Source organism: Aquarana catesbeiana, linkage group LG03 (assembly GCF_042186555.1).
Source record: "Aquarana catesbeiana isolate 2022-GZ linkage group LG03, ASM4218655v1, whole genome shotgun sequence".
Classification (NCBI taxonomy): Eukaryota; Metazoa; Chordata; class Amphibia; order Anura; family Ranidae; genus Aquarana; species Aquarana catesbeiana.
In genome coordinates this window covers 239,935,112-239,949,913 of record NC_133326.1, presented here as the reverse complement: position 1 = coordinate 239,949,913, position 14,802 = coordinate 239,935,112, and the positions used below count along the sequence as shown (strand labels likewise).

At 36.5% G+C, this 14,802-nt stretch overlaps 2 protein-coding genes across 5 annotated transcripts in view; one reads left to right on the top strand and one right to left on the bottom strand.

Moving 5' to 3' along the window:
- LRRN3 (leucine rich repeat neuronal 3) overlaps positions 1–5,156 on the top strand; it is a 99,326-nt gene extending 94,170 nt beyond the window's left edge. The window contains exon 2 of the mRNA XM_073619897.1: positions 2,682–5,156. Within this exon, the coding sequence (XP_073475998.1) occupies positions 3,015–5,138 (2,124 nt within the window). The 5' untranslated portion in view covers positions 2,682–3,014 and the 3' untranslated portion in view covers positions 5,139–5,156. The remainder of the gene's footprint in view (positions 1–2,681) is intronic.
- The window catches only part of IMMP2L (inner mitochondrial membrane peptidase subunit 2), a 1,808,057-nt gene that overhangs the window by 1,201,128 nt on the left and 592,127 nt on the right, over positions 1–14,802 (bottom strand). The gene's annotated exons all lie outside the window — the stretch shown is intronic.

The window sequence follows — 14,802 nt, the reverse complement described above, 5'->3', positions numbered from 1 at the left end:
CTTGGGTATTCACAAACCTATTCCTGAGAGCAAGAGGCTGGAGGTGACTAGGTCATTGTAGATGGCAGCAAGTAGAATTGCGTTTCTTTTGCAAATAGGCACAATGACATGAAAATGCTATTTTTCAATGAAAGATGGGAACAGGGAGAGGAGTACAACTAGTGATGCTGCACCTAATTACTCAGCATATTAACACTTTCCATGGAGACAAACTGAAAATTGGTGTAATGATTGTGCCCAAAGGTTCTAATTAATTTAGTAGCTTCTGCTACTTGGACCACATGGTCTACTTACAGTGGGGAAAATAATTATTTGATCCCCTGCAGATTTTGTAAGTTTGCCCACTTACAAAGAAATAAAGGGTCTATAATTTTTATCATAGGTGTATTTTAAATGATATAGACAGAATATCAACCAAAAATCCAGAAAAAAACACATGATGCAAATGTTATAAATTGATTTGCAGTTCAGTGAGTAAAAAAAGCATTTGATCCCCAAGGAAAACATGACTTAGTACTTGGTGGAAAAACTCTTGTTGGCAAGCACAGAGGTAAGACATTTCTTGTAGTTAGTGACCAGGTTTGTACACATCTCAGGAGGGAATTTACATGTTTAGCTTACATTTATGAAAAAATATTATTTATTTGCAAAATTGTATAACAGAAACAAAGAAAATGCATTTTTTTTTCAAAACGCTTGGTCTTTTTTATTTCTTTAGCAAAAAATAAAAAAAAAACCCAGTGGTGATTATATACCACCAAAAGAAAGCTGTATTTGTGTGAAAAATATGATACAGATTTCATATGTGTACAGTGTTGCATGACCTCATAATTGTCATTCAAAGTGTGACAGCACTGAAAGCCTAAAATTGGCCTGGGCAGGAAGGGGATTAAAGTGCCCTGTATTGAAGTGGTTAATGACCCAGAAAGGAAAAAAGGTTTACACTAAAGTTTTTTTGTTTTTTTTATTAACCACATCAGCCCCAGAAGATTTGGCTGACTATGCTATGAAAAACATCCCATATTTTTTATCAAAAAAAAATAATTTTTTCCTCAGTTTAGGCCGATATGTATTCTTCTACATATTTTGCAATAAGCATATATTGATTGGTTTGCGCAAAAGTTATAGCATCTACAAAATAGGGGATAGATTTATGGCATTTTTATTATTATTTTTTTACTAGAAATGGCAGTGATCTGCGATTTTTATCGGGACTGCGATATTGCGGCGGACAAATTGGACACAATTGGACAGCGATCAGTGCTATAAAAATGCACTGATTACTGTATAAATGTCACTGGCAGGGAAGGGGTAAACACTAGGGGGCGATCAAGGGGTTAACTGTGTTCCCTAGTGTGTGTTCTATCTGTAGGGGGGATGGGACTGTCTAGGAGGAGAGAGAGATCGGTGTTCATACTTAGTATGAACACATCTGTCTCTACTCGCCTGAAAGAACTGGGATCTGTGTGTTAACACACAGATCCCGGTTCTCGCTCTGTCACGAGCGATCGCGGGTGCCCAGTGGTCATCGGCTATGGCACACACCCCTAGTGGCCAAAAGGCGAAGTGACGTAAGGTAACATCGTTTCGCCCAGCCGTGCCATTCTGCTGCAGTAAAAGTTTTACGGCTGATCGGCAAGTGGTTAATGCACTTCAGAACACTCTCTTTAGGATATTAGAAATATATAGATACATTTATGTCATCTAATCTTTCATCAAAGTCAGCTTTAAGGCTATATGAGAAGAGTGTCTCCCATTCCAGTCTAAAACATTTTTATTATGAAATGACAGAATGTATACAGACAAAGAGGAAGCTCTGGAGATTTTCCCTGGTCATGGGGTGCAGGGAATTCAATAATTTAGGATTGATTATCCTAGTCACTATCATGACCTTGAGATAATGGCATATTACTGGAAAAATCTTTTCCCCACAAACGTAAATAATATAATGTCTAACAAATTAAATAACACATAATCAAAAACCCTGTGATTGCTTCTTGTGTTTTTGAATTTTTTTTTTATATCTATCAATTTTGCGTGAAAACCAAGTGTTTGGTTAAAAAGAGCTCAGAAAGAGTTTGCCTAAAGCAAACTGAATAACACACTTTTCATTTATAAAAATATTTAAATCACTATTTACAGTATATGCATTCAGATTTCTAACAATCAGTGTATTGCATCTGAAACCCAATGTTTTATTTTCAGTATATTTCTTTACCTATGATGTTGATTTTTCTAAACTTCCTGGAAATTTTGGGACAGATATACCACAAAATCTTGTTGAATTTGTGAAAGCTCTGCATCTAATTTTATTTAGTGATTAGAAAATATAGTACAATGGCATTCAAACAGCATAACATTCACACTGAATTTCCTCCCCCACAAAGTATTGTTAGCTCAGAGAATGCATTGTCTCTTTCGGCGTTTGAGAAAAGCCAGCTACAGGAGGTTTATGCTATGAGTCACACATCAACCCAAATAAAATGCCTATAAAAAGGTCAGCAACTCCACACAAATTGCCGCTGTTAGAAACATGAAAGTGCAAGGTCAGTTATAATATACCTGCATGTATTTATATACAGACAGAGGAACGGTTTTAGGTGGTGGAGCCTAATATACCTGTATATATTTGCAATATTTGCTGTTTCGAAAAGTAATTGTTATTTTGTATTTATTCTCAGATCTCTGTGCTACAAAATCTACCACTAATTCGATATGGGAATTTAATGCTTCCAAGTAAGCTGCTTCATCAATGGCCACCTCCAGAATCTATATGAACACAGTGGTTTTTTAATGTACATCAAGTCCAGAGTGACCTTCAATCTAACAGTATGTGGGGATCTTCTAAAAAATGACACAACTTTTTTTCCTTGAAAAGGAATACTACACATTTGTCCGGTTAAATACAAGAAAAGTTCTCATGAAGTGATCATTTTGCTATCAATATATATAAGAGAACGATAAACTGCTGATTCAGCACAACAAGACCATTATTAGGAACTGAAGAAAAGAAAATGAGAGAAATAAAACTTAGACTAAACCTACTACTTGGACTAATTTTTGCTGCAGCTGCGCACTCTACTACTAAAAAAATTGATTGTCCACAACTGTGCACGTGTGAAGTTCGACCATGGTTCACACCAAAATCCATTTACATTGAAGCTCTTACAGTGGATTGTAATGCATTAAATCTTAACAGCATCCCAGTAAGGTTACCTGCAAATACACAGATTTTACTTTTACAAGCAAACAACATTGAAGAAATTAAGGATGCAGATTATTTTCCAGTAAATCTTACAGGGCTGGATTTATCCCAGAACAATCTGTCCTCCATGGTTAATATCAATTTTACAAATGCCCATAAGATACTTTCTGTGTACCTTGAAGAAAATAAATTAGTAGAGCTGACTGAGGATTGTTTTTCTGGGCTGCAAAATTTACAAGAGCTCTACATTAACCATAATCTAATATCCATAATTTCACCAAATGCATTTGTTGGGGTGGGCAACTTACTCAGACTACACCTTAATTCAAATAGATTGCAGATGGTTAAAAGACAATGGTTTGAAGCTATGCCACGTCTAGAAATCCTCATGATTGGTGAAAATCCAATAGTCAAAATGGAAGATATGAACTTTAAGCCTCTTATCAATCTGCGCAGCCTGGTCTTAGCAGGAATAAATCTCACAGAAATTCCTGATAATGTTTTCACAGGTCTTGAAAATTTGGAAAGCATTTCTTTTTATGACAACAGATTTGTTAATGTCCCCTCAATTGCTCTTCAGAAGGTTCTGAACCTTAAATTTTTGGATCTGAATAAAAATCCCATTATGAGGATACAAAGAGGAGATTTTAGCAATATGTTACACTTGAAGGAGCTAGGCATTAATAACATGCCCGATCTAGTTTCAATAGACAGTCTTGCCATTGAGAACTTGCCTGAACTCAGAAAAATAGAAGCAACTAATAATCCTAAATTAGCATACATTCACCCCAATGCATTCTATAGACTTCCTAAGCTGGAAACCCTTATGCTTAACAGCAATTCCCTTAGTGCCCTTTATCAGAGCACTATAGAAGCCTTGCCTAACCTTAAGGAAATAAGCATACACAGCAACCCTATCAGATGCGACTGCGTAAATCGTTGGATAAATATGAATAAAACCAATATACGATTTATGGAAACTGATTCCTTATTCTGTGTTGACCCTCCTGAATTCCATGGACAAAACGTCAGGTATATACATTTTAGGGAAATGATGGAAATATGTTTACCATTAATTGCTCCTCAAAGCTTTCCATCAGATTTGGATATGAAGACTAGTAGTTCAGTTTCACTACACTGCAGAGCAACAGCAGAACCCGAGCCAGAAATTTACTGGATTACACCTTCAGGCTCCAAACTCCAACCAAACATTGTAGCTGGGCAATTTTATGTTAATTCTGAAGGTACCTTGGAAATTAATAATATAAGCATCCTAGAAGCTGGACTATATACATGTGTAGCTAAAAACTTAGTTGGTGCGGATTTAAAAGCAATTATCATCACAGTGGATGGTTCCTTGCCAGAAGAGGTCAATGAATCTATCAATATTGATATTAAGGAAGTTCAGACCAGTTCCATCACGGTGTCTTGGAAATCAGCATCAAGGATTTTTAAATCCAGCGTACAGTGGACTGCCTTCATGAATGCACAATCCACCAAAATTGCTCAGAACGTTCGGTTGCCATCAGATATAAAACAATACAATTTAACACGACTCAGTCCACTCACAGAGTACACCATTTGCATTGATGTACCCACTATCTATGAACAAATTGAAAAGCAGTGTATAAATATCACTACTAAGGGACCAGACACCATGTCTAAACATAATAAAACCTTCAATTCTTCTGCAATGATTATCATTTTGGGAGGACTTTTTGGAATCATTAGTGTTTCATACTTTTTCAACTCTATATCTTTATATTTGAGAGGTAACACTGATCAAAAATATTCCAGGAATCTTCTACAGACACCAACATTTGCTTATAATGACCTATATCCTCCTTTGTTGAGTCTTTGGAATGTCGGCAAGGAAAGCACATCTCTTGAGGTCAAATCTACAGTTATACAAGTACCAAGTCTCATCCCGTAAAACCACTGATTTGGGAGCTTAACCTATGGAATACAAACAAGCACAAGGTTTTAGCTGTGCTATTGAACAAGAGAAAATACTGTTTTCTAGAAGTGAAAAAAGAAATAACTATGTCACCGCTGCCTAAAAAATATCCCTGGTAAATGGCTTACTATTTATTTTAAGCCAAACAAGCAAACGCTTCATTGAGACAAAAATATATATCTATAAATAAAGCTGAGAACAATGACTTTTTTGTTAAATACACAATAAAAATATAGCTTATGTTTTATGTATTTGTTTTCTACATTATATTGTAGTCGAACTGAGCAATACCTCCTTCTGTGATGTATTACACATTTTAGCCAAGAGTTTTGACAAGTGACAAAATAAAATAGAATTGGCACGTGGTGTAACGAAAATGGCATTTCTGTAGTGTAGTAGATAGAGACAGTAAATATGTAAATCTTTTTTATGGAAAAAAAAAAACATTTTTTGATTAATAAAACTTACTTGTACCAAGGATGTTTTGTTATGTTATAAGGACATGTACAATACAACATACAATGGATATAAAACAAGAAAATCATGCTGAAAAGCCATAAGCATTTGTGCACTGTACAAATTATCCATGGATTTATAAAATACCACAAAGCTATAATCTTGTACAAAGTATGCAAAAAGCATTGAGAAAAACCACTAAGCTAGTACTTAGTACTTTCAATAAAACTAGAGTGTTTTATTGAAAATTCACTGTCAGACTTTGGGCTCAGTGGTAAAATTCTATACAAATGATTTCTGTGTAATGTGACTGTATTTATATAAAACATGAGTGTGGTGTTAATGAATTAAGATTGAATTATTGTAATGTTAACCAGAAAGTTACCGTTACAACATTTACATTACTGGTTTGTGGTTTCAAATTTATATGGTCAAATTAGCTTTATATACTGGGTGTCATTTAGGTCCACTCATTGCCTTTGGCTAACAGTTACTTAAGATGGAATCATATTGGATAAATTACCAAATTATCAAATGCCAATCAAAATTCAGCCAGTCCCTGGTGAATCAGCCAAAGTTTGATCCGTGTGCGGCTATCCCGTTATGCTGGAAAATGTCTGTCAATCAGTGACTGCAGCCCTTCTCACTGTCAGAATACAATGTTCTGGCAGGATGGGATTCCTCCATCCACCTTATTTGTGTGGATGGCGGAATCTATTCAGAATTAAGTTAAGGGTTAACTACATCTTTTACACCATGTTACATCTTCATTTAGGGTGTAACATGGCGCAAATGCCTCACCACCCCAACCCCACCCTCCCTGACAGCATTCGGGGGTTCTTTTCCCCTACAGCCACTGTGACTTTTGAAATCAGCACAGTTGTTTGGGGCTTCACCCGCATGGCCACTTCATTCAGACAGACATTGATATAGAAATCTGTGAATGAACTACAAGTCCTGTCTGCCACCGTAGCTTGTAGTTTTCAATGGAACATGAGTGCAGTGATCACAACACTCAAAGTTCACTGACATTTCCTTACTCAGTAAGGGCAGGGAGCTGGAGGAAGAGATTGCAGAAGCCTGACATTGTACCCACATTCCAATGATCACAGGTACAATGCTTTGAAGGCTCCCATTAAAAAATAATAAATGCACATTTTTTTCCTGCAAAAAAGTGCACTATTTATTTGTTTAAAGGTGTACCTAGCCTTTAAACTTACAGTAGGTATATAAACCGGTATAACAAAAAGCATAAACAGAATTGTTAACTATGTATATTGGATTATATATAGATTATAGAAAGGGCTAAAGGAGCTGAGAATCTTCACTCAAAGAGTATTGTGAATATTTACTACAATTACCCAATCATGTGAAAAGAAAATTCATGTTCACTATGAATAACCAATCATGTGCAGATAAAACAAGTAGGATTTTTCATGATGCGTTATTTTTTTCAAGTTTGATTCCATACTAGGTTAAATTAAAGGATGAGTTTAGCTTTGGGAACATGTTACACATTTCATTTGTTTTTAGGGTGGAAAATGTAACATATTCCCGTTCCTGCAGCTCTCCATCCGCCACCCCCCCCCCACCCCCTCCCTGTGACAGCGGGCCAGGAATCTTATCCCCGCACCCGATGTCACAATTTGAAAAAAAACAGCTGTGCAGGGCTCCGCTCACACAGCCTTGTTATTCATTCACAGAGTCCTGTGAATGAATAGAGTACAAGTACCAACATCCTTTGCAGCTGACAGCTTGTCGTTCGAGGGCACTGTGATGAGCATCCTCATAGTTCTTGGAATCTTCCTGGACTGAAGTAACTGGCTGCCTGTATCGAAGATACACACAGGCCGCTACACTGAGAGGCTGCAGGATCCCAACATTGCACCCGTGATCTGCTGATTGTTGGTGCAATGCTTTACAGGCTCCTAAGAAAAAAAATAGTAAATGCACATTTTTTTACCTGCAAAAAAATGTGCATTTATTATATATAAAAAAAAAAAAAGATGAACTTGACCTTTAAACCTACAATTTCAGTATGCACGGTAGTTCCCGGTAAACAGGAAGTTTTCTGTAATGGATACAATCCAGGTATGATTTAAAAGCAAGGTAAAAAAAAACAAATAAAAAATGTTGCTGTAAGTTAAATCTGTCCTTATTTACATTACAAAAACAGCAAAAAAAAAGTGTCATACTTTTTATTTACACAAAACATTTTATTTATGTGGTTATACATTCAAATTTTGTATATCAGAGCAATAGGTATAAAAGGAAAAAAGTGGGGAGCGCTTTTGTCATGGATGTGGCAGATGTGCAAATCATAGAACTTATGCATAGATTGCCAGGAGATATGAGAAAATACTACAGGGTGTAACTCTAGATTGTACGGATGAGTGGAATGATTTCAAATTTACTTGAAATTAGCTTCAAATTCCACCATGCAGACTGCTCAAGCAATATTTGCATGACAAAATAAATAAATAAAATGCTAATTAGACATGGTGATCATTGGCTATGTTGATAAACAGATCACTAACAGTTACAACTATGTTTCTATCTAGAAGCACTTGACGTGCAACTAGAAAGTAATTATTTTCTTAAAGTGGATGTAAACCTGAATTTTTTTTTTTTTATGTCATAATGTAGAGTATAAGATTTCCTATCATTTGAGCTCAGTCTTGCCACAAAGAGTTAATCCAGCTCTGAGCAATCCTCTTTTATTGTTCAGTGAGATAAATCTTGACAAACAGAGAAAACTTTGTCAAATCCTCCCCCCCCTTGCTGTGAGTGACAGGTGATTTACATATCTCGTGCACTAGCCTAAGACATGCATTATTTTTTAAATCCCACCCCACTCCTTTATTCAGCAGCTCTGCAAGGATTGGCTGTTCCACACCTCAGCATGATTGGGCATGCTGAAGTCATGTGGTTACTTTCCTGTCTTTTCACTGGATGTTAGAGATCATAGCAGAAGTTCAGTGTAAGAAATACACAGGAGAAAATGCATATTGACAAGGGGAGTGTAGAGGTGGGCGGGGAGTCTACTGACATCATGACTCCACCCACCGAGCTCAAGACAACAGACCCACCCACAGAATATGCAGTTTTTCGGATCTCATAACAGACAGAGGGGAGACATTTGACAGGTAAAGATACATACAGGAGGCATGTATATCCTTATAGATAACCCCTATGGCAGTAGTTTAGAAAAGATGACATTGAGTTTACATCCACTTTAAAGACAGCACCCAATTAAGGGGAAAATATAAAAAAGTTGTTCTTTTCCTTTACTTGTTCCGTAGCTAGCTAACAAGGAACCATTTCTTGGCAAGCAAGCAGGTCCAGCAGAACTTTTCTAAACCTTATTTAAATCCCACTTTACAAAAGGAAATGATTGGATGTCTTTTAAAAGTGAGAGGAATTTTAATCTTTGGGAGGTGTCATTGTAACAGATATCTGCAATCAAAGATTTACTCTAACTTCTTGTTCTGGCAACAATTGTAAAATGCTTGATTTTCCCATCACTTTCTGTGTCAATGGCAAGGACAAGCAGACAACAGTAAAATCTAAGGGTTCTAACCCTTTTCATATAGCAACATAGCTACATGTTAGAATTTGAGTATTGGTCCACTTTAAATAATTAGACTATTCATATGAACATTCATTATATTTAACCACATATAAACAGCACAAGCTGAAATTGAAATGTGCTGTTAATACAGTCTAAATTCATAATCCATCATTGCATGAAAGATGATATTGTTTATGCTCCTCATCTGAATACTATTCAGTAGTCTTAGCATTAACATTTATAATTAACAGCAAATAGGTATACATTTTGCAGGTTACATTTTAGAACTTAGTGAGGTGAAATCAAATAAATTCAGATTATATTTATGCTCCTATAATTTATTATCCAAATATAATTAAAACAAAAATTCATAAAAATCCACACTACAAAACTGCTAACATACATTTTTTTTAAAATGTTTATGCTGGCTGTACTGTATAAATAAAAGTTCAATTTTCACAGAGACTGAACTGCTAATTAAAAGCAGCTATGTAGACTGATGATAATAGCAGAATATTTCTACATGCTACATTTTACCCCTATGGAGAACATTTTTAAAATTAGATATTGAGTTAACAGTAAGAATTAACAACATCCATTTATCTTCACACAAGGAACCAGGCTACATCATGAACGCTAATGCCTTCTTACCATTATTGCCCATTCATAATAGTTATACCTCTTTTCTACTTAACTAAGCTAGAATTGCCTGTGACCTAGAAAGAATTCTTTACACTTAATAGGGTGTTTTAAGCTTTTTACTTGGTTTGAGAAAGAAAGTCTGGTTTTAACTGTAATCTTACAGAAGCATACCATTATGACTCATCATATTAAAAAGGCTTGTAAAAAAATTATAAGTAAAAAAAATAAAATAACACACCTTACATTTGTGAACCTTTCGCACATTTACAATCAGTACTGTTTGTGTTGCTCAACATGATTTCTGAACATATATGAGTTGCTGGTAAACAATCTTTCTCCTCACTTATGATGGCAGTTCATAGAGGATCACATTTTTTATGTAGGGTTTATTGGTCTTGGGTGAATGTTGGTGGCATTGGTTGATACAAGCACCCTTTTAGAGTGCAGCTGCATTTCTAAAGCAAGCAGAACACACACACACCTCGTCACAGATAACTAGATTTTAAGATGAGCAAAACACACCACTAGTTATTCAATATAAAGGTTATTTGTACCCTAGGCAATGTCTTTTTACGAGGTGAACTGAAATAATTTTAATGTCAGCATGAGAAGTGAATCCTATTCTCCCACCTTCATGACCCTTGCTACTATAAACCTCTCTAGATACTGGAAAAAACGTAAAATTTTTGCACAAACTTATCTGGCCTCAATAGAAATAAATGTGGATTATGAAAAAAAACGTACTAAGCAACAAAATGTAGCAAAAAACAACAACTTTTTTTAAGGCTATTTTTTCTTTTGAATAAAAATTCTTATAGTAAAGTAGTAGTAAAGTATTACTGTAGTAGTAAAGTATTGCATTATGGCCACTAGATGGAGCATAGGAAATATGCACTTCTTTTAACAAGAGAAACATTAGAACAATTCTAGAGAACACTGGAGGAAGTTAGCAAGTTATTGTAATCAGTGTTTCAGTGGAACTGTCTTTTTTTTTTTTTGGCTAATTCACACAGACTGAATGTGCATGCAGATTTGTTGGACTATGCCCATTTTTTACAAACAGAACGTAATGTGTAAGGTGCAGTCATTCTGCAGTGAACACAGTCATAGCGGATGCAAGGATTTTAATCTACACAGGAAAAGGTGCATTTTGCTGACCCCTCCTCCTAACTGCCCTCTTTCCCTCCACAACGCGATTCCCCACCCACCCCCTTATGGTATACACCTTATTCGCACTCTATTAGTACCTCATTTAAGATGTGCTCATAATCATCCTGTGCCCCACAGCAGCCGGGAGGCACTGTAGATTCCCCTGCAGGGGGATTAGTGGAGTCCAGTGCTGAACTCGGCTGGGTGAGAGTTTGCGGCTGCTTCCTCCAGTTCTCTCCCTGCTGTCTGCCTCTTCTACACTCCCTCCCTGCACATTGCTTGGCTACACTGACAGCAAGTGGCTGGGGATTCAGATTTTACCAAACGCCCCCATCCCGCCTAAGCTGCCCCCCATTGCTGGTACCAGCCCTATACACAGTCTTATTTCTTCTTTTTTTTAAAGTATAACTCTTTATTCAAAGATTTTTCCAAATATTAACTATCATATAGAAAAAGAAGACAAACAAAGAAATAATCCTATTACAAAAGCAACTTCGCTAAGCATATACATCTAATAGGCCAACATTGACACTTATTAAATTTATAAACTAAAAGATATAAACTAGAGATAGGAGATTCATGCAGAATATAAATTAATACGCCACCTTAATGCAAATTCACTTCGAATCAAATAATAACCTCCAGAATATGTCGATATGCATCGATTACTGCAATTGTTAACCCATATGCTTATACCTTAACTTAACTACTTTTTATTTTACGCAGTCTTATTTCTACCAAGGAAACAACAACAGCTAATCACAAGTAACTCAGCAAGTGGCTTTTGTTAAAGAAATTCAACTTTTTAATAGGTATATTTAATCTAAGTATTTGCTCAGCCCTTAATAGGTTTGTGTTTTAACCACTTCACCACTTGCCAACCGGCTCCTGTACATATACGTCGGCAGTTTGAAGATGAATATCTCGGTAACAGCAGGAGGTGCTGCCACAACTGAGGTATCCTTCTTTAAAGCCGGCAGTTCTGTTTATAATGGTGGTCCCTGTGGCAGATTCGCCGCGAGATCACTGTTATCGGCGGCGGGAGATGTGCCACACCCTCTCCCGCCGCTCTCCCGCGCCCTCCGCCACTTACCTGAGCTGTCGGCAGCGGCAGAGGCGATCAGGACCTGTCCGTGGCTGGGTATGGAGACAAGTGAGGGGAAGATGGCCCCCACCCATCTCCATACTATAGCAGGGTGAAAGCGACATCAAAAAGTCACTTCCGCCCATACGTCTTAAATGCACATTTTTCTGTTGTCATTTTTTCAAATGCCAATTTTTTTTTTTTTTTTTGCATTTAAGTCCAAATATGAGATCTGAGGACTTTTTGACCCCGGATCTTATATTTAAGAGGACCTGTCATGCTTTTTTTCTATTACAAGGGATGTTTACATTGACCCAATTTTTTTTTTTTTAAAACTGTAAAAAAATAAATAAAATCAAGTAAAATAAATAATAAAAAAAAATGTTTTTAAAGCGGCCCGTCCCGACGAGCTCGCGCGCAGATGCGAATGCATACGTGAGTAGCGCTCGCATATGAAAACGCTGCAAACGTTAGAGCAAGAGCAATAATTCTAGCTCTAGACCTCCTCTGTAATTCAAAACATGCAACCTGTAGAATTTTTTAAACGTCGCATATGGAGACTTTTAAGGGTAAAAGTTTGATGTCATTCCACGAGCGGGCGCAATTTTGAAGCGTGACATGTTGGGTATCAATTTACTCGGCGTAACATTATCTTTCAGAATATAAAAAAAAATGGGCTAAATTTACTGTTGTATTATTTTTTTAATCAAAAAAGTGAATTTTTTCCAAAAAAAGTGCGCTTGTAACACCGCTGCGCAAATACTGTATGACAAAAAGTAATGCAATGACCACCATTTTATTCTCTCCGGTGTTGGAAAAAATGTATAATGTTTGGGGGTTCTACGTAATTTTCTAACAAAAAAACGTGTTTTTAACTTGTAAACACTGAGTCTTAAAAAGAGGCCTGGTCTTTAAGGGTCCACCCTATATCAGTTTTACAGCTGCAGGGTGGCACCTGTGTGCCGGATCATGTATATATATGTGATCAGACACTTCCAGGTAGGAGGCACTTATGCACGCCACCGGCAGCTCACTTCTGCTGTGATTACAAACAACGGAAGCCTATTGGCGGGTGGATGGTACTCAATGTCCTCCTGTACCCGCCAATTATTAGGCAGAGAGACAGAACTGTAAACAAGTCAGATCTCCGTTTTGACAGGAGGGAAGAGATGGAATCTGCGTCCCTTTTTTGCAGGTGTCAGTATCAGAATGTTCACCGCAATATCAAAGTCCCGCTAGAAGTCGCTGATCGCCTCTATTACTATTAAAAAATAAACAAAATACATAAAAATATCCCATAGTTTGTAGATGCTATAACTTTCCAATCAATATACTCTTATTGGGATTCTTTACTAAAAATATGTAGCAGAATACATATCGGTCTAAATCTATGAAGAAATTAGATTTTTTAAGTTTTTTTTATTGGATAGGTTTTTTAGCAGAATGTGAAATATATATATATATATATATTTATATATATTTTATTTATTTATTTATTTATTTTTTTATTGTCCGTCTTTTTGTTTATAGTAAAAAAAAATGCGGTGGTGATCAAATACCACTGAAAGAAAGCTCTATTTGTGGAGGAAAAAAAATTCTATTTGGGTACAGAGTTACATGACCGGGCAATTGTCAATTCAAATAACGCAGTGCCACATCGCAAAAAATGGCCTGTTCATGAAGGGTGTTAAATCTTCTAGAGGTCAAGTGGTTAAAACAACTCCATGTTTATAAAGCTAAGGCCCTGTTCACATCTCAGGGTAGCAGAATTGCAGGCATAGTCTTACAATACTGTCAGTGATTCCGGAACGTGGAGAAAAAGCACCAAAACGCACAACATACGCTTGGGTTCCATTCATTGCTAACGGCACCCCAAACATGCTAAAGAAATGGGAGTTTTGTCATATGACAAAATCCCCAAAAAAGCACAGAAAATGAACAATTCAAAAACACACCAAGTCAGCTCTAAAATAGGGTACAGGAGCTACACTGTCATGTTTTTGGAGCAAAGGACAGTCTATTCAAATGACTGGTATTGCTACAAAAAAAGCGCTACAAAAATATGCAAAAGTCTTAAAAAATTAATCTTTCCTGCATTGCTCAAATGTGAATGGTGCCTAAAGGGCAGTGTTAACATAATGCCACCTCCTACAAAAAACAAATCGATAAGTACAAAATATTTAATGTTTGATAATATGTACATAATTATAACAGAAAAAAAAAAATTGGACAAAGGCATGCTTCTCTATGAAATACAGTCAGGTCCATAAATATTGGGACATCAACATAATTCTAATCTTTTTGGCTCTATACTCCACCACAATGGATTTGAAATGAAACAAACAAGATGTGCTTTAACTGCAGACTTTCAGCTTTAATTTGAGGGTATTTACATCCAAATCAGGTCAACGGTGTAGGAATTACAACAGTTTGTATATGTGCCTCCCACTTTTTAAGGGACCAAAAGTAATGGGACAATTGGCTGCTCAGCTGTTCCATGGCCTGGTGTGTGTTATTTCCTCGTTATCCCATTTACAAGGAGCAGACAAAAGGTCCAGAGTTCATTTCAAGTGTGCTATTTGCATTTGGAATCTGTTGCTGTCAACTCTCAATATGAGATCCAAAGAGCTGTCACTATCAGTGAAGCAAGCTATCATTAGGCTGAAAAAACAAAACAAACCCATCAGAGAGACAGCAAAAACATTAGGTGTGGCCAAATCAACTGTTTGGAACATCCT